General features: G+C 35.4%; 2 protein-coding genes across 4 annotated transcripts in view; one reads left to right on the top strand and one right to left on the bottom strand.

Annotated features, from left to right (window-relative positions):
- Positions 1-247: 247 nt before the first annotated feature.
- On the bottom strand, positions 248-2,491 carry LOC140058914 (tripartite motif-containing protein 2-like). The gene is made up of 2 exons (XM_072104704.1): positions 1,440-2,491; positions 248-1,338 (listed from the first exon to the last, which is right to left on the bottom strand). The coding sequence occupies exons 1-2, from the start codon at positions 2,377-2,379 to the stop codon at positions 719-721; spliced, it is 1,560 nt and encodes a 519-aa protein (XP_071960805.1). The 5' UTR covers positions 2,380-2,491; the 3' UTR covers positions 248-718.
- Positions 2,492-2,666: 175 nt separating this feature from the next.
- The window catches only part of LOC140058879 (uncharacterized), a 37,436-nt gene continuing 19,549 nt past the window's right edge, over positions 2,667-20,553 (top strand). For all 3 annotated transcript variants that reach the window (XM_072104645.1, XM_072104647.1, XM_072104648.1), the window contains exons 1-2: positions 2,667-2,994; positions 6,048-6,101. In XM_072104645.1, coding sequence (XP_071960746.1) covers positions 2,827-2,994; positions 6,048-6,101 — 222 coding nt within the window. In that variant the 5' untranslated portion in view covers positions 2,667-2,826. The remainder of the gene's footprint in view (positions 2,995-6,047; positions 6,102-20,553) is intronic.

A 20,553-nucleotide genomic window follows, 5' to 3' on the forward strand; every position in this document is an offset into this window, starting at 1 on the left:
TTGGATGTGGAGAGAAGAACTATGGACCCATGCACTTTATAGGTTGGTTTTCAGTCACATTATTTCACTTCGCACAAAAATCTCAATATATTTACAAAAAGCTGCCCATTGAGTAGGATTGGGTGAAATAACCCACACCATGAGATGCAAATGGAATGTTAAGTGTTATCAAATTTATTTAACTAATTTGTTTTACAAGGATAGAGATATTATTGTCACAAATCAAATCCAAGAAAAACATCTTTTGGTTTTTGTTTTATTACAATAAACTTAGCCACGTACAAACCGTGTCTGGGCAGAAGCAACTGGAAATTCAAGCATCTCATCCTGGCCCTGATTAAAGTAATTGAACATACAACATACGCTACTATTTACAGCATGTACTGTAGACATCTGTTACTCGTCATATTCGTTATTCCAATCTAAATATGTTTGTTTATTTATGATTGTTTATCTTGGCGACTACTGTACTCTTAATCTTTAATGATGACTACATTTATTGTTATACAGTATACAGTATATAATAAAGCATCAAAATAAGAAAGTTAAAAAAACATTTTGTAAAAAAAAGGTTAGAAGCAATTTTAAAACATAACATGGTCTTTTCTTATAAAGAGATCAAGTAAGTAGCTTAACACAAACATTTAAAAATGCAAGTTTTACTATATACATTAATACCTAACCCACTTCCATACCTTTAGATTAAAAAATACGAATCTTAACAATAGCAATCATGTTCTTTCATTTGAAATATGACCAGTTTTTCATCCGCTACTTCCAGCTTGACATAATATTCTGTATCACACGCAAAGAAATCATCCGATGAAAAATTGTGTGCCAATAGAACATGCCATTCTCTTCCCGGAAGCGACTGTTGTAATCTCTTCCGGAGTTCGTTACAAAGCCGCTCGCGATATTTACATGTCGTGATTGCGCGATTGACGATTCGGCAAACTCTTGCATCGAGAGAATCATGTCCATTACTTTCTAAAATCCTGGCTTCGTAACACGACAAATTTATACTTGAACTATTATCCGGTTGTTTGCAGACTAAGATCTTCTCGCAGTCGTTCACAATAACCACTTGACCATAGGTAAACTTGGACAGGCACAGACAGTTCCCACCCATTACACAAATCCAAAATTCCCCGTATGTCTCACCTAATCTATTACTAATGTGGCGCATACGTGTATTCATGATTTCCTTATACTCTTCAGGTGTTGTTTTCACATGTGGTTGTTTTGGGCTTATATTCTTGTAGGCTTGACGGATAACACGAACTAGAAAATCCTGTTGGTTTTTACACATGTCAGATGGACGTAACTCTATCTTCAAATCTAAAAACGATAAAAAGAAACAATTAATACTTAAAATGTACAGTGCTATCAATAGATGCAATTAAAAGTAGATTTATAGTTAGTATTACAAATATTCATACCAATTTCCTGGTCTGAAACTAAGCCCAATGTAGACAAGGGTGCTTTCTGTCTTACAAGACAAACCATATTTGGTTGAAATCTAATTTTGCTGGATTGTTGCTGTACCATCGGAACTTTCACTGCTGATATTTCATTGGTCTTCTTCAGAACATCTGCGTGACTGTACGCTAGGTCAAACTCTTCCCCGTTTACTTGCAAGTTACTGAAAAACTCTGCCAATTTTGATAGGGTCTTCGTACTGGAAAAAATTGCTGACTTTGTTTCAGAGAGATGGCGTTTATCATTGGCCGACAATGCTTGAATCATGTTGTCACGTTTGGTCTTCAGAGCTTTTAAAGAAGCATCATAAATCTTTTCCAGTTCACTCTCTGCTCTGGCAACTGATGCTTTTACGTCGCCTTCTCGTAACATCAGTTTACTCTCTGCTACACTCAGCTGTGTCTGCATTTCATCAATATTTGCGATGCTTTGCTCAATATCATGTCTAGCATGCGAAGCTGCTTCAGAAAGATTCACGCACCAGTGGTTCGGTTTGGGATGATCAAGTACTATGCAGTCCCTGCACACCAACTTGCGACATTTCTTGCAATAAAAATTCATGCGCTCACCATGGTATTGACATCTTGTGTTTGTGAATTTTACCTTATCACTTCCACCACACACACTATGTTCACTCACTTTTTCCATCTTGCTTTTAATGGCGTCGATCATGCTTGACACAAAAAACATAGATTTGAGGCTTGACGTGGAACCATTCTGCAAGACGGTCACCTCCCTACACGTCGGGCACTCGATACGCTTGTTGCGTTTCCATTTTGAAAGACAATGCTCACAAAAGAAGTGAAGACATTCCAGTAGTTTTGGTTTCACACATTCCTCCATACATATCTGACAATTTAAGAAATCAGACTTTAACTCTTCCAAAGAATTAGTCGTCATTGTTTAGTCAAACTTAAAAAAAACACGAGAAAAAAGCAATTTTTAAAATATTATTAGAGGCCTGACACTTGTTGCCGTTCCTTGTATTTTATAGCGTGTTCTCGACTCCTCCTTGACGCGACCTCTTCATCTCAAATTACAACCACATGGCAATGGCATCAATAACATTCGTCTTGGAGCTCTAGAGGGAGTAGTACAAACACGTTTTGTGACAGATCCGGAGACCGCCCTCTATAATTTTAAGTACCGCCTGAAAGTTGATCACCACGTCGCTCCGCTCTACCAGTCGTGTCTGCTCTATTCAAAACATTGAAAAGTGAAGGCTTAGGATATACGCGAGTTCAGGTCTAAGTATTTCCTGATTGGAACCTATAATATACACTTGGTTTTTATATCTTGGAAATGATACATTTTTCTGTTTGAGTCGTTTATATTTTATAAGATTTGATGGCTCGTTTTAAAGCAAAATTTGACTACGTCAAAGAACGTGATGATGTTTTAAGTTTCAAAAAGGGCGACCTGTTTGAGATAACTAACAAGGTAGATGAACGGTGGTGGGCGGCGCGTGCCGAAAGTGACAACAGCATCGGCTATGTGCCAGCCCTTTACTTGGAGGTAAGTTTGCAATTCGTCACACCTAGGCCTAAGTCATCCTCGTTTTTGGTGTGTTTTGGTCGTCTTGCTGTAGGCCTACCTTGTGTTAGTGTAATAAATACCTATAAAGTCCTAGGTACAATTGAATATTTAAGGATTCATAATTATTATAAAATTGGTACTAATTCACACCTTGATTGAAGCAAGTAAAATTGTACAATCATGTAGAATTTAGAGAGGCAGTGCATAGCATATGACAGGTGGATTCCATGTCTTTGAAGTACATACAGTACTTTTTATGTCTATTTCAACAGCTAATTTCAATAAAAATGATCATTATTTTAATAGTAAAATCATGGACCTATTAAAAAGGTCCGTGGTAGAATCTCATATATAATACTTTATATATAATTATTTTAAATAACATTGCAATATTTTATACATTTTTCAAACCCACTTTTCAAACCCACTTTATATGAATTCTGTTTTTCAGAAGGTTATTTGTGTATTTACTGTACTTAATTACATACGATTATATTCTAAAATACATGATGCACCTCTGATACAATAAACATTGAAATACTGATTTTGCAAGGTATATTTGATGATATTAAAACACGGCAATTTCTTTATAATGCGTCAAATTCATTAACAATATGTAAACCTCTTGAAAATGTTAATAGGAATGTCTGGACATGTGACTGCACAGTTATTCATGATTCACATATAGCCTTTCTCATAGGCCCTGTTTCTGCTGCCAACTAAATACCGTATATTATACGGTATTTTTTTAATACCGTATATATACGGTATATTTTTGGCAGCAGAAACTGCGCTCATAAAAAATATACCGTATTTTGTATACCGTATTTTCTCCACAAAATTTGTGGATAAAATACGGTATTTACAAATTTATACCGTATTTTTTGTACCCGTTTCTGCTGCCAATAAAAAATACCGTATTTTTTTTTTACATGACAAAAGGTCAACATTCATGTTTTTATTTTCTGTCGCTGTCAGCTGCTTTACACACGTGTATAGATATATTCGGCGAAAATGTGGAGCGAAGACGTCACAGTTTTACTAAATAAATGTGTGTGGGGAAGCTAAAATTTCTGGCCAACTAAAAGGTAATAAAAGGGACAACCACATTTATAAAGACATTTCTAAAAAAATAAAGCAGGAGTATGGAATAGACTTGTCTCCAAAGCAAGTAAACTCAAAGCTGAAGAGCCTGCGAAAGTAGTACAACATTGTAAAATACAATAATTCGGGGAGGGAACGAATTAATTGTCCCCATTACGATGTTTTCTGTGCTCTCACAACATCTCTATCACTAGGGCTAGGCTGTTGAAAGTGAGACGTAAAATTTCCTTTATTGCGACTTTTAATTATCGATCAAATAAATGAATGGCAATTTGGGTAAAAAAGATGAAATTTAACACGACCACCCAAGAAGTATTGTTAGCAGAAACGGGGTACTAAAAAAATACGGTATAAAAAATACCGTATTTTTATACCGTATTTTGAGCAGTTGCAGCAGAAACAGGCCCACTCTCTTCTGAGTTAAAGGGATCATTTGGTGGAAATACTTATTTATATATACTTGCATATATTTTATTTTGGGGAAATGTTTCTCTCAAATGAGGTTAGGGTTATCTCAAATAAGATAAGTATATACAGGCCACAAGACTAGTGTAGGCTAAATAAGTCTTAAGGTCTAGTTCACAATATTGGTAGAGGGATGAGGGGAGTTGGGTGGAGTAGGGGAGGGTGTTGTTAAGTTCCCCTTTTGTAAAAAAAGAACCCTCTGACTATAACAAGCTGGTTACAGGCTTATGAACATGTTGTATAGATGGCCTTTAAACGTAACAAGTAGTGTTTATATTCCAATGGCATCAATATAGACCTTTTGTACTTACCTGCCCAATCAATAAACCTCTTAGTGTTTACAAAATGTGGCATGAACTCAGTCTTGTATCTGCCCATGAGCGCAATTATACCAACCCAAATATTTTATCAAAATGATGACACCAAACAAACTTGATCATCTGTAAAGGATTTGTCTATTATTTCTCAAATATTATAGTTATTTACCTTGTCAAAGGATGGGTGTGTCAAACTACGTTGCTGCTCACAAAAGTACTATCAAAGATTACTGTATGCTTGACTGTCTACAAACATTTTAATCTTGGAACATGATTTGTTATTTTCCAGTATTAAATTGAATTGTTAATATTGGATAAATATTTGAATGCTATGTTTACATGCTTTTTTCTCTATATTAGAGTTAAAGTTCAATTGGTTAAATTTATTGTGTGTTCAACATATGTTTTAAGAACAATTGCAGTCTTTTCATATACTGGAAGTGTCATCATGGCACTGACACTCACCATTATCTTATTGAACTTATTAAAACCATAATGTCCTACTACTGTACACAGAGGTATTCCTTATGAAATGGATGCTCGTATGTTAACACCACCTAGAACCAACCTAAATACGTGCCTAAGGGCTGCTTTGATCCAGAGATCTGGAGACAACTTCATTGTTCCATCCCCTTTTCAATTTAAACTGAAAACTCACTATTTTAATAGCTACAGTATTTTTTTCATGTTGGCGCTGTGAGACTCCGATAAAGAGTGGTTTATAAATGTTCGATATTATTTTATTATTATTATGACAGTTTTATTAGTCTAATTAAAACTACTGTATAGTTTAATGTACTTCCAAAATCCAACCAGCATCAACGTTGGTGCAAATTGATATTTTAGGTTGTTTTTGGGGAAGATTCTATTGTTAATTTCCTGGTAAAATGTTTTTACTCTTTTTGTTTTGTATGTTTTGTCAGAAATAAAGGAAATGAATGAATGAATATGCAGTATGCAGTACTCTGAACAAACTATACTGTAGTGTGTGTAAACTTAACGTTTTCCATCACTTAGACATTACGCTTTCCATGATTTGATGCCATTTGTTTCAATTCAATTGTTTTTATTTGTGTTTTTAACATGTTCCCTCTGTTTACTGTAGCTTTGAAATGATTGAATGTTTTATCTTGTATTTATCCGTAGCCTGTAAAAGATAAACCAATTGGACGTCTAGTTCCCGAAGGACGAAAAGATACAGTAAGTATGACGTTATTATTGTTAGTACTATTATTCACAAAAATTGACAGTGCATTATACATTTTTTTAATTTCATTAATGTGTACAAATTGCATTGAACCAAATACAGAAACAATGAACAACGTTATAACAAATATTCTTGAAAATCAATAACTTTTCATTAGGAATTCCATCACCAACAATTAGTACAGTTATTCTACTGTACAGTAAGTTAACATAATCTGTTCAATTGTTACATACAGTATACTTTAGTATTGAGTAACTACTGTAAGAAAACTAATGCGTTGAATGTTGGGTTTTCGTATTTGTTGTGTAGTGTACTGTAGTGTTACAGGTACAGTATAGTTACATAGTATACAAATAATGAATGTTTATGAGTGCAATGGTACAAATAATGGCACGAGGTGAATGATGAAAGGTTATATCAACGAGGCAAAGCCGAGTTGATATAACCTTTCATCATTCACCAAGTGCCATTATTTGTACCATTACACGAATACAAAACATTCATTATTTGTTTTATATAACATCTAAATAACAAACAAAATGAACTATTTAACGATCGTTGAATAGTGCGTACTATTGCACGCCATGTGACCCACATTCGTCCAATCAAATGACAGGAATTTATATAGGTGTTATATAATAAAGTACAGTACATAGTACAGTAAAGATATTGCATGCTTAGATGTGCAATATATTGATATCCTCTGAGGGAATTGTATTTTTATATAAAAGAAAAACAACAAAAGATTATATATTAACTTGTTTGTATTCCAATAGTGGTTAGTAGTCCACATGATGCCATATTTCGACCAATCACATTCTCATATACATAGACTATGTACAGTATAAAGTTTGGTTCTCTGCCCTACAGTGCGTACACTATCTGTAAGTACTCTAAACCTGGCCTAGTTTTGTGTTCATGTGTGCCTGGCTCAGTATTTTACAGTAGACCCACTTTGTATTATTTTAAATATACAGTACATACTTGTACTGTAGTCTTAATAATAACTGATCCATAATGAGTTCAATAGTCTAATTTAATTAAACCATTGTATTTGTTTGGTAAATACAATGATCAGAAGTCTTGTGTTATTGTTCCTAATATCTGGACAATAGCCAACCTTGACCACTCAGTCACCTAAGTTATAATTGTATTCTAATTAAAATTATACTATTTGTTTCAATGCTATGTACATGTATTAGAAATAGCCTTCATCTGTTTAGTTTGTGTGCACATGCTGAGAAGCAGGTATTGTACAATAGGGTTGATAGATATACAGCAGACCTACTGAATGTCATTAAGTTCATCTTGTTTATCATTCATGAGTATTGTTGAGTCTATTTCGTGCCTGTATAGCTTACCTGGATAAACCAACATTAGCCTTTCTCTCTGAACTGGATTTAGCACGGCTTTGGAGGCTGAAGTTTATTTACTAAAGTTTGAGATTATACACTTAAAAAAATTTATGGAATTCTATGCAAAACATGCTACTTTCGTGCAAAAATTGAAATGGTTATCTGGCCGACTTATGGATGCTCTGTTGCCAGAAGATTTGACGGTCTTGAGTTATATTTTAAAAATTATATTTTATTATTCAGTTACTGTATCTCTTGGTAATAAAAATTGATCTGTTCAGATGGAATTTTGATTAGAGACCTAAATGACTGTGCTTGTTACTTCATTAGCAAATGAAGTAGGCATGTTTCATTTATATTCTAGAGCTCTTAATAAGTGTAGTCATAATCTTATATCTGTGAAAATATTTGATTTTAATCTTGTTCTCTTGGTTTTGTTGACATAGTGATTAGTAGTGTTATTCTTGTAAACAGATTCATTGTATTCTAAATTCTCTATTGGTTATACAAGCCCCATTCTATTTGTTCTTTCTGCAGCCTCACTTAATTTGTCACATATTAAATTATCATAAAGATATCTCGTCTCTAATCTGTTATTATAACTTAACATAATACGGTTGAAGGTGCTTTTAAATAGTCTTAAGCTGTAACCACAGAGGTTTTTTTCTCGGTCAAATTACAGTAGTGTCCACTAGTAATTTCAGCCAACCCATTGCTCAATGCTGCTTTAAGAAACTTTAACTAACAGTATACCAGCCCCGGGAGAGGTGCGTCATTTGTTTGATATGTGTCATAAAAGATGACTTACCTTTAGATGACCATGACTTACCCGTTTTGATGCATTGTGACCATGTTGTTCATGATATGGTGGGTTGGTAATGTGATGGACATTTAAACACCTCTGCTTAAATAATTATTTTTAAATGACGCAACCACGATGCACATCTCTCGGGAGTCTTATAAAGTCAAGTGCCTAACAGGATTCCTACAGTAACTTTAAAAAAATTAACTACTGTATTGGAAGGTGTAATAAAAGTGTTGTCAAACCATACAGTAGATGACACTGTAATTGTTTAAATACAAACACAGTCCTATTTAACTTCAGATTTTGCAAATTATTTAATATTTTTTATAATACAGTCAGTTTTTTTCTGATATATTTATAGATTGACTACCATTTAGTTTAATTGTGAGTCTTTTTGGAATTTGGTTTTTATTATACAATGCCTCAACAGTTTCTTTTAAAAGAGTCTCTGCTTGTGACTGTTGAACTGTGTATTTGTCATGCATCATGGTCCAACGAGTGTTTGTGTAATTATCAACCTTTACATAAATGTTTCAGATGATAATAATAATAAAGATTAAGTGTTGAGCCTGTTACAGTATGACAAGTTTAAGCCTGAGGCAAGACCCACTTAAATAGAGGCCCCTGACAGTACAGGGGGAACTTCATCAGTAGAATTCAAGGTGGGTGGGAAGTATAGCACACATTACAGACTGTAATGTGTGCCTGCTGGCACATTCTGCATCAGATGAAATGTGTATTATGTAAATCGTCCAAAATATATTAATCCGCACCCACCCAAATAAAATCCTGCGTACGGCCCTGAGTATGCCAATAAAGTTGTTATTATTTTACTATTACAGTAAGTAACATATTAAAATTCATTTCAGCTGCTGGATCTAAGCAAAGGTGGTAAAGGTTCATAGAATCTACTTAGGAATCTTTCCACTTGTCTGATCAAATCTGATTTTTTTTATGTATTATGAATGAACAAATACAGTGTTTAAAATAATTTGGTACAGGTAGTCCATTTCATACCAAGCTTACCTGGATAAACATGACAATAGTAATTGTCGTTATATTCTTCAATAAACCAAAACATTAGTCTGTATAATAAATAACGTCCAATGGCAGCGCATCCAAATCATGATGTGAAGGTAAAGAATGGATGTGTCTTGGACATGAATTTACAAAAAAAAGTGTGCTGCGCCCAAATATGGGCACATGACATTTTTTTGCCACATAAAGTTTTATAGTGTAGACAGAATATTTAACTACAAATGCTATTAACTACTACAAGTTATTAGGATGTGCTACCGTTAAAGCTATATTCACACTGAGTTTCCAGTCTGCTGGTAACCATATAAAAAATTTTGGAAAATGGATGTAGTGTTTTAAATTGAACCCAAGCGAATCTAACCTGATTGAAAAACAGCCCTGAGTTGTAGGCCACTGTACTGAATCAGAACATAGCTTTGTTCTTGTCTAGCAAAATCGCTGCATATGTCGTCAAACAAGGTACATTATCTCTTTACTGTACTTTAGTACTATAATATTTTTATAAGCACATATGGTAATACATTTTGTATGGAATATTTGATATGTTTAGTAGATTGGGTACTATTAGCAATTTACCTGGAATGTATATTAAACCTACTGCATTATTATGGTGATTACACATTGACAAATCTACCTATCCATTTGACAGTAGATTACAAGGTCATTATACACTGTAGCGCTTTCTACTACAGTATGTAGGATTAGCATTCCTAATTTACACAATATGCATAGTAACTTTAGTTATTTAAGTATTTAGAGTATAGTATACAAAGTATCATTCACTACAGTACGAAGAATTTGTGACATCTGACAAGCGGCATTCTCTTTCTGGCTGTTTTACTTTATACCTTTTTGATTTAGGCATTATTTGAGATCAGTCACTGATACCCACATACTGTAATTGTTGGATTTTCCCCAGTAATTTGCCTTTGGATTATATAAAGTAATAAAGAAATACTGTATCCAATATTCCATAGGTCTACTAATTGACCTACAGTATCACCAACTTTCCCAGTCTATTTCGTGCCTACCTGGATAAACCGACATTACTGTAGCTATTTCTCCTCGAAGAATGAGATAGAACATTAATATGCTAAGTTTAGCACTTTATTTTACAATTTTCAGACCCCTCGTGACCCAAACACTTTCCCCCATGGATCTGCTCTGAGAATATACATGCATACATACTGTATATTTGAGTAGCTCTCTTCTGGGAGAGAATAGGATAGGCTAGGTTTGTCCAGGTAAGCTAGTAGTCATAAACTACCAACACCACTTTAAATCCATCAGAGTTAATTGTGGTTTATCTTGTTCTATGTTCAAACACAAAAATCATCCAATGCAGGAGCCCAGAGGGGTCAACCTACTGTAGCTGGAAAGTTAACCAATTTCTATACTGTATTTCTATCACTTGTTTTAATATAAACAATACATAAGAGTTGAAGTTACTGTACATTGGATCTGAAAACAGTGGAGGTATAAAGAGAATGATTACACGAACTGGTACACTTATGTGTAATAAATCTTATTTTGAACTGTGACCCCAAGGAGAACCATTAAAACATATTTCAAGCAGTTGAAAGAAAAAGTATATACTGTATACAAAGGAAGTCTGTTCTAATGATAACATACAGTATAAGTTGTATATAAAATGTCTTCACTCAATTACTTTAAATGTTTAGGTTAATTCCCACCCAGATTTAGTTAAGAAGATAGTTCAATCACAAAACAATGTTGTCTTAAAAAAGTTGGTGCGCATTTGCTTTTTAAAGAAAATTATATAGTTATCTTTGACAGCTCTTGTCCTTTTCTCTTGCTCCCATTTTTTATGTATCACTGAATGAAAGGAAAAATAAATTTAAAAAAATTAAGTGATAGCCATACAGTAAATAGTAATATTTCCCAAAATGAAGTAAATATGTCATGTTGTTTTTAATTGGCTGTATTTAACATATGACATCATTCACAACATAGGATAACTAGATTGCAATAAGTATAATAATGATGATAGGTTTATTGTATGCTTTCATAGTAAAATATTGTTCAATTTCCTCACACCTGTAGATCAATAATGTAAATGGCACAACAGAATTGTAATGTGATGCTTTAAGCTGTATAAAGCTCTGTTTATGAATTCCAACAAAAAGAAAAATTCAGATGCATTCAAATACGTTTATACCAACCACTGTATTGTATTATTTGCCAACATACATATTTTGATGAGCACTGTGTGTGTCATTTATTCTTTTACATTGCATGGGATTTTCCATGTTATTTGCTTGGGATTTTCCTGGTTATATGCTTGGGATTTTTCTGGTTATATGCTGGGGATTTTCCTGTTATTTGCTTAGGATTTTCCCTGTTATTTGCTTGTGATATTCCCTGTTATTTGCTTGGGTTTTCCCTTTTATTTTCTGAGTAAAGTTGAAGCTTGACACTGGAATTCAATTTGTTTCTTCTTTATTAAATAAGGAAACAGTTGTATAACCAAATATGGTGAACGAAATTCGTATGAAACAATTTCTAGAAAAGTAAAAAAAAACAAAAAAACTGTATTCTGAAACGTAGAAATAATGTGCGTACTATACTTATAGTGTTAGTAGTAGTAATTTGAATCAAACAGTCCATTTAGTTCTTATTTTAAACAGTGCCATAGCTAAAGCTCTGTCTACACTATCAAACTTTATGTGAAAAAAAATGTGATATGCCCATATATGGACATGATGATGTCATATCACTACCATGTTTTTGGCATATCACTACCATGTTTGGGCACATCACACTTTTTTGTGTCAAACTAGATAGAGCTTTAAGTACAGATTAGCCTTCTTAATGCGTTATTCAGATATTTAGGCCCTATTTGCAAGTGTCTAGATATTGTTAATTAATTTTATTTATGTTTTGAATTTGAGTTTCTGTGTTCTCAATCTGTATCTTCTTTTAATGTGCTTGCTTTTGCCATCTAGATTGTTCAGAAAATAGTATAACCATTTATAGGCCTTATATTCATAAAAATAGCAATCAGTTGTATGTAGTAATAGTATAATACCGACATAAGAATAGCAGTCACCAGGCTGTACAACAAAGTAATATTTCCGTAAACAATACATTTCTAGTGAAATGGATTATTATTGAATTCTATATTACACAATTCTATCGGCAATTGTGAATGTTTTCCTGTTGGTTATTCCCAATTGTATCCTGGATGTACACTCCCATAGTTGTATTGTTGTACATTCACTTCCGGCTGGAATTTATACAGTGTACTGTGTCATTGGTCAGACATAGGACTATTACTGTCTACAGTACTTGGTTTGTTTATATACAGTACTTGCTGTATAATTGCATATTTATTATCATTTTATATATTTTTCTGAGAATTTGATAATAATAATAATAATAAATAACATTTATAAAGCGCAAGAGACAAAGGTTTCAAAGCGCTGTGTTTTCCAAGATCTGTGCAAGTAATAGCGTGTGATTATGCTTCTCTGAAGAGATGAGTTTTGAGTTTAGTTTTAAATGTGATTACAGATTTTGATGAGCGTATTTCGAGGGGTAGAGTGTTCCAGAGTTTTGGGGCTGCGACAGCGAAAGCACGATCACCGTAAAACCGAGTTCTGGAACAGGGTCCAGGTTTTAGAAGAAGTCTGCTGGATGAACGAAGCGTAGAGTTGGTTGACGGAGTAATGATGTCACATATGTAGGCTGGAGCACATCCGTTGATGGCCTTATATGTCAGCAACAGGATTTTAAAACGAATGCGCTGATCTCTACAGGCAACCAGTGTAAGTCACGTAAAACGGGAGAAATATGTTCATGTCGTTTAGTGGCAGTGATAAGTCTTGCGGCGGAATTTTGGATAATTCGTTGAAGAGGAGACAGATAAGAAGTTGGTAGGCCATACAGAAGCGAGTTATGACAGTCCAGACGAGATGAAACAAAAGCATGAACAAGACGTTCAGTTGATGTTTTGTCACGGTACTTACGAATCTGGCCGATCTGGTAAATTCCAAAGGAAGCACCACGGCAAACATTACGAATGTGTTCTTTTAAACCGAGGCTGTTGTCTAGTTGGACGCCTAGATTTCTGGCTGAGCTGGAGGTAGAGACAGTAGTATCTCCGATATGGACCAAAGGAAATGATGATGCCTCACGGAACTTTGAATGAAAATGGATCATTTCAGTCTTGGAGTCGTTGAACATGAGTTTATTTTGAATGGCCCATGAGCGAACATCTGCGATGCATGATTCAAGGCTGTTAACAGATTCAGAATGATGTGTAGGTTTCATGATTAAATATAATTGAGTGTCATCTGCATAGATCATATGACGAACTTCCGGGTGGGAATCAGTGATGTTGCTGAGTGGTCCAGTGTATAAGATGAAATCGAGTGGACCTTTTACGGATCCCTGCGGTACACCCCAGGGTAGAGCGAACTCATCAGACATCGAATCATCCACAATGATTGCTTGTCTACGATTCTCAAAATATGAAATAAGCCATTTCAATGCGGTTCCGCTTATGCCGTATCTTTTCTGAAGACGTTGAAATAATAAATCATGATTGATAGTGTCAAATGCGGCGGAGTAGTCGAGTAGAATAAGTACCGCTTCATTACCTTTGTCTAAAGCAAGTAGTAGATCGTTTGTAACACGTAATAAAGCGGTTTCAGTTGAGTGGAAGCGGCGGTATGCTGATTGGACTTTTGAAAACAGGAAATATTCATCCATATATGCTTTTATCTGAGCAGTTGCAATTCTTTCCAAGACTTTGAAAAGGAAGGGAAGATTTGCTATTGGTCTATAATTTTGTAGGACGTTGGAGTCGAGATTTTGCTTTTTCAACAGTGGCATAACAAGGGACAATTTAAATGCAGATGGTACAGTACCTGATGACAGCGACATGTTGACGATTTTAGTGATATGCGGTAGTAGAGCGTCAATGCAGTTTTTTAGTAACCGTGTTGGAATTGGGTCAAGTCTACTGGACTTAGATGCGCTTTCAGCGATGACTTTGCGTACCGTATCTTCTGATGTTTGCTCAAATTCAGCGAAACTACTATTACATGAATCGTCGACGTTGACAGTTATTAGTGGAGTGTTTATGGAGTTAAGTTTCTTGCAAATCTTCAGAATCTTTTCATTAAAGAAACAGCCAAACTGGTTTGCGAGATCCATTGAAGATGTGTGTTTTTGCAGAACAGGAGAAGAATCGACCGAGTACAGTTTACTTATGATGCGGAAAAGGTTCTTGTCATCCGCATTAGCGATTTCATTGCAATGATAATTGCATTTTGCTAGATCTAGCATATCTTTATATGCTTTGCATTCCAACTTGTACCTCTGTTTGTTGATATCCAAACCAGATTTCTACATTCTGCGTTCTGATCTCCGTTTGACGCACTTCGCTTCACGGAGTTCATTCGTGTACCATGGTGCCCGTGGTCTAATGGTGACCAGTTTAGTTGTTAACGGAGCATGTTGGTCAAGGATGTACTGCAATACATTATTGTATTGGTCAGCGAGATCGGAGACATTATCTTCCGGTGCGCAGACGAGCGGGGAATTCATTATATCTTCCACAAAACAATTTAGATCAATGTTACGAAGTTTGCGGTAAGAGGTTGTCCGCATTGGTTGTTTAGGATGTGATAAATCCACCAAGCTGATGACAGCCATATGGTCGGATGGTAGTCCTTGTTTGACAGTGGTTTGTTTTATTATGTTGTCGTTTTTCCGAGAGATTAGAAGGTCCAGTGTGTGCCCGCTAACGTGAGTGGGGCCTTGGACATGTTGATGAAGACAACTCGTGTCAAGCAGTTCATCAAATCGCTTGGTGTTGTTGTCTAAGAGGTCATCTGTGTGAATATTGAAATCACCAACTATCAGAAGGTTTTTGGTGCAAGAGACTGATTCAAGAAGTGATGAGAATTCAGTGATGAAAAAGTCAAAGGTAAGTTTGTTTTTGGTCGATGGTGGTGGTCTGTAAATTGCAATCAAGTTAATTACAGATGAATTGGAAGTGATCTTGATATCCATATGTTCGAAAGACCGGAAACTTGTTTAAACATTTGGTGTTATTTGGAGTCCACGGTGCAAAATGATGCATATTCCACCTCCGCGTCCACCTGTAGGGCGTGGCGCATGTGACACCACGAAATTTTGGAGGGTGTTACTCACGTCCGCGATAAAGTCACTTGCATCACCTTTCAACCAACTTTCGGTAATTACTAAAATGTCTATATTCAACAGCCAAAATAAAATCACAAACGTGAACAGTTTTATTTCTTAAAGAACGCGCATTCCACAGTCCAAAACAGATGGAACTTGAACTACGAGATTGTTCAGTATCCACAGAAACAGGTCCGCGAGGTTGACAGATGTGTTCAGTGGCGGCAGAGATAAGCTTGCTTCGTCGGCGACCAGCTTTCTTTCCTCTATGTTTTTTTCGAGTTGAGAATGCTCGGCATGTGATAAAGGCATTGATATTCAAACGATTTATAGTGTCAATTAGATGGAGTCAACGATGACTTTAAGTTTCCTGATAATCTGAGAAGTTGATCACGATCGTAGTAAATCATAAACGCTATAGATGAACTGACAGGTTGAATTAAAGTCAATGAACACCCGTTATGATAAGACGATTCGGTTCTGTGAAGTAAGCCGACTACTACAATCCTAGGCCTACCGTAGTTGACAAATCCGGCAAAGAATGTTGAATGAACCGTGGATACGGCTGACCGCGAAGGCTGACTGCACAGGAATGTGAGTAGAAAGGCAAACAAAACTGGCCTAGGAAAAACGGAGCATTAGTTTCGCTAGTAGACCAACGATGTTATCTTCACAATATACATACAACGGTCAGTAATAACCAGGAAAAGTTTGATGTGGCATTAAACACACAGATTTCAGTATACAGAAACTGTAATTTTACAGAAACTTGGAGAACAGATAATCAAACTTCTTTCAGAGCAAACATACTTTCTATGTATATTTTATATGCAAATGACAATAAATGTAAGTAATTTTCCACTGATGAATGAATGAATTTGTTGATGACGTAGTGTATTTCATTATCATTCCAGTTCTACAACTTACAGTATAACCCCTCCTTTGAGAAATCCCTAGTTAGGGGACATTCCTATTTAGGGGATTCCTTTCTGTGAAATGAATGACGGGCATTATTTTAACACTATGGTCAGCAACCTGTACGGCCAGCACCTAATCAAGTGGACACCCCTAAAAGGTCCGGACAGTTTATTGGGTACTGAATACTGTTGCATCCACTGAATACTGAACGGATAAAAAACTTGTGAAAACTTTCATACTGTACATATCTCAGGGACATACCCACCAGTACGTTTGGTAAGGTTTCAACCTGACCACTTTTTCACAGAAGCCTTTTACAACCCAGTGGCTTAAACAGGAATTGTTCCATTTTCTTGCGAAAACCGGACCACTTTATTTCTCGTGGCTACATCACTGTATCTAATTTAACAGACAATATTTTATTTGAACGTAAAGAACTTTAGTTCAGTAGCACTTTTAATGTGAAACAAAAAGTGTACAATTAATTGATATCAAACTTGAAAGTTTAATTGAAATTAATGTTATCGAAACCAAAAGATAATAATGATTTTATGAGGATGATATATTCATTATTATTCAATTTCACTTCCCTTTGTTATATTTAATGATGATAGATTTATAAACTCTCTAATAACCACTTAAGGTAAAACACTGATTATAAAATAATCATAAATTATTAGTATGACCAATTAAGCATTGATCTTGGTATCTCCATCTGCTGTTACTAATTGCATAGTTATTTGTGTTGCTATAGAAATATTACCCACAATCAATCAGAATGCACCTTTGTAAAATTTCTGTTCAGATTATGTATAATGGTAAAATAGTATTAATTTCTGTTCAGATTATGTATAATGGTAAAATAGTATTAATTAGCGTCTACGTAATATACTGTAATTATATTCTAGTAGCTTTAGTTTTACAATTTAATTATTATTCATCGACGAAATTCAGATTAGGAGCTACAGTGCAGCTCATATGAACAGCGGTATGAACTTTGTAACTCTTTTCGATACCAAGTTTCTTTATCAGCTTTACCTCCCATCTGAAGGATGAGAGGAAAGAATCTTGCGTTGTGTTATAATCTGCATACCACAAATTATGCTAAGACAATCTACACTTTACAACCAAGGCAATCTACAGTAACAACAGGATGCTGAGCTAGCTCGCCTTGCCATGATAGGAACGTGCTTTGATCTTATGTCTGGCTGCGACAAATACTGTAGGTCAACGGTACTGTACTATGTATCATCATATTCTCCGTGGTGTCTGGAGGGCGTGGAAGTGATCATGTCACAGCCACAGATTGTTTGTTTGTTTGTTTTATCTTTATACTGGGTAACCTCTTCAGTCAAAGACTGATCTCCCAGAGGGCCCAGTTGGTGATCAGTGGCTGTGATGTACAGTACAGGACAGAATTATTGCAAAAATCCCAACGCATTCAACACGTTGTCGTTGCGTTGTGTTTGCGTTGCGTTGAACGGCTTTCAACGTTTAGTTGTTTATTCAACGAAAGTCATTATCAGCATGTCAAGTAAACAATTAGTTATTTCAACGCTAGCTGCTGCAGCACTAGACTGGCCGATTGCACGCCTGAACGATCAGTAACAACAACAGGCAAAATACCTATCGGCAGTCACTACCAGATATTTTAATATAAATAAAATATATATGAAGCTTAGATATATTTTTAAGTATTGAACGGACAGTTACCAAATAAAACACACAGTGATATTTCCCAGTGTTTAGTGAAGGAAAACATCGAATAATAAGGTCGATGCCAAGTCTAACAGTTAACACTGTACTGTAGGCCTTCCGGGGGAAAACACGATCTCACGTCGTAAAATCAAACAACGTGGAAATTACTGACATCAACACACGAGGCCGCCACCCTGGTTTCCTCAAGAAAAACACCACGTGTGTTATGACGTATTTAACGATCGTTAATGACGACGAAGTAATTAATTTTATTTAGGCCTACATTTTTTAGCTGTTCGAGATTCAAGAGATAAAGTTAAAATATTGTTTCTCTATTTTGGTTTTTATTTTATAATTGTCCCATTGTTTGTTGTAATGTAATTTGAAAGAACTAAAAAAATTGACGTGTCCGACACCCATGAACCAATTTAAATCTTTATAAATCAAACAACATTACATTTTTAAGTACAAAAAGCGTTTTGAATACGTTAACAATAGAGCGTGTTGAATGTGTTGAACCCGTTGACCGTTCATTGACGACGTTAAACAATTGAATCCCATAGCGTTGAACGCGTTGAAAACGTTGCGCGTTTTGAAAAGCATCACACTGTAAACTGATTAAAATGTTGGCTGTTCGCTCGCATATTCTCGCAACTCCCATCCCATTCATACCGTTTCAGGAGGAGGCCAATATAATTATATTAAGAAACAAAACAATAGTATGTTAAAGAGAAAACGCCTAAACCTCGCCTGTAATAATAGATTGTCTTGCATCAGAATAAAGTGGTTCTTTATTCTGAATTGTTTGGTTATTCAAATATTTGTGGGTTACACCTTGGCGTGAATAATATGGTATGGCACAGGTTTTGATTTTAAAGAAAACGCCTAACATTGCCTATTGTCATCAAATTGGTCATTCCTATTTCTTGGTTATTATATTTAACGCTTTTCTCTGCATGGGTTACGTTAGGCATCACAATAATTAATTTATAATATAATACATGATAATGATATATTTATGGATAATAATAAAACTAAACGATTTTTTCCCTTTTAATTACGCGTTATTTCATAATGAATGAACTCTTCACCTTTCGATCAGTTCGTCCCTCACGTCACGAAAAGCATGCGTGAAAAAGACGACGACCATGCTGGATCGTTATGTTGGTGGTGTATTGTTACCTTCCATGGCGGCGGGTGTAGGCTACGTTGTTTTTACGCTGTTTTTATAAATCGAGAAAAATGTAGTACAGTACTGCGAAGTTTTTAGTTTGGAAATAATTAATTACGATGTGACCTAGCCTCCAAGATTCACCGCCGCCTTAACTTTGGTATTTAATACTCCAGTTAATATAGGCACACAGTAATTAAGGACATGACCACTACTTTTAACTGCGATGGCAGACGCGGCTCATATACACACGGGGCCTACTCGTTAGTAGTAGGCCTAGCCTAGTGTAATATATTAAGCTAGGTTTCCGCGGAAAAATACACATTATGTTTGTTTTCTTAAATATTTGTAATACTGTATTTTATACTATTACTACTACTACTAATACACACTGGCAATCTGTAAATACCATACGAATCCGATTGTTCGTTATTTCAACGCAAACTCAACGCAACACATTGTGTTGGTTGAATAAACAGTTCAACGAACTCAACACTTTCAACGCCAATGGACAACGCAGTTTCAACGCTGTCAACACTTTAACAATGCGTTGAATGCGTTCAAAATCTGCAATAATTCTGTCCGGTACTGTACTAATACACCGGGGTAACCCCCTACTCATCTCGAAAGATGTACTAGGTTTTTTAAAGTGCACACGAGCAAGTTGTGTACACTGGACCTACGGTTTATAGTCCTTATCCGAGAAGACTCGTTCTACCACCAGAACCATGGAGTGAGTGAGCCTCGAACCCCTGCCGATGTTATGGCTACGTGATTACGGTTCCACTGTCTTAACCGCTCGGCCACTCACTTTGATCTCAGGAGCTCAGCATCCTGTTGTTAGATTGCCTTGGTATACAGAGGCACTATACATTATACATATGCTTTGATATACTGTAACATTCAAGATATAATTCTTATATGCAAGTACTACAATTATTGTTGTTTACAAAATGATGCCTAAATGGCTATAAATAATAATTCAATTCCAATCAGGTAAACAAAGATTATTTACCAAGTTATACATTACCTGGAACATTGTATGGGTAGGTTTTGAATTTATTTGTACATTGATAGGTGATTGTACTTTGAAATCGGAAAGAAATCAATATTGACAGATTAGGGGAGGCATATCTAATGAAATTTTGAAAACCTATTTCCCTCATGGATCCGCTCATGATAACTTTCAGTGGTATGGTTTGATCTTGTTGCACACTCTTAACTTTAGGCACTGGCCCTAAGCTTTTTTTCAGCTAAATAATAATTGCCCATACTAGCAGACCAAA

This window comes from Antedon mediterranea, chromosome 9 (assembly GCF_964355755.1).
Source record: "Antedon mediterranea chromosome 9, ecAntMedi1.1, whole genome shotgun sequence".
Classification (NCBI taxonomy): domain Eukaryota; kingdom Metazoa; phylum Echinodermata; class Crinoidea; order Comatulida; family Antedonidae; genus Antedon; species Antedon mediterranea.

Bases quoted from the DNA above. Each gene is read 5' to 3' on its own strand.
- LOC140058914 (XM_072104704.1), bottom strand. From the start codon at position 2,379: ATGACGACTAATTCTTTGGAAGAGTTAAAGTCTGATTTCTTAAATTGT. The intron at 1,339-1,439 runs GTATGAATATTT...TATCGTTTTTAG, and splicing joins AGTTTCAGACCAGGAAATTG to ATTTGAAGATAGAGTTACGT.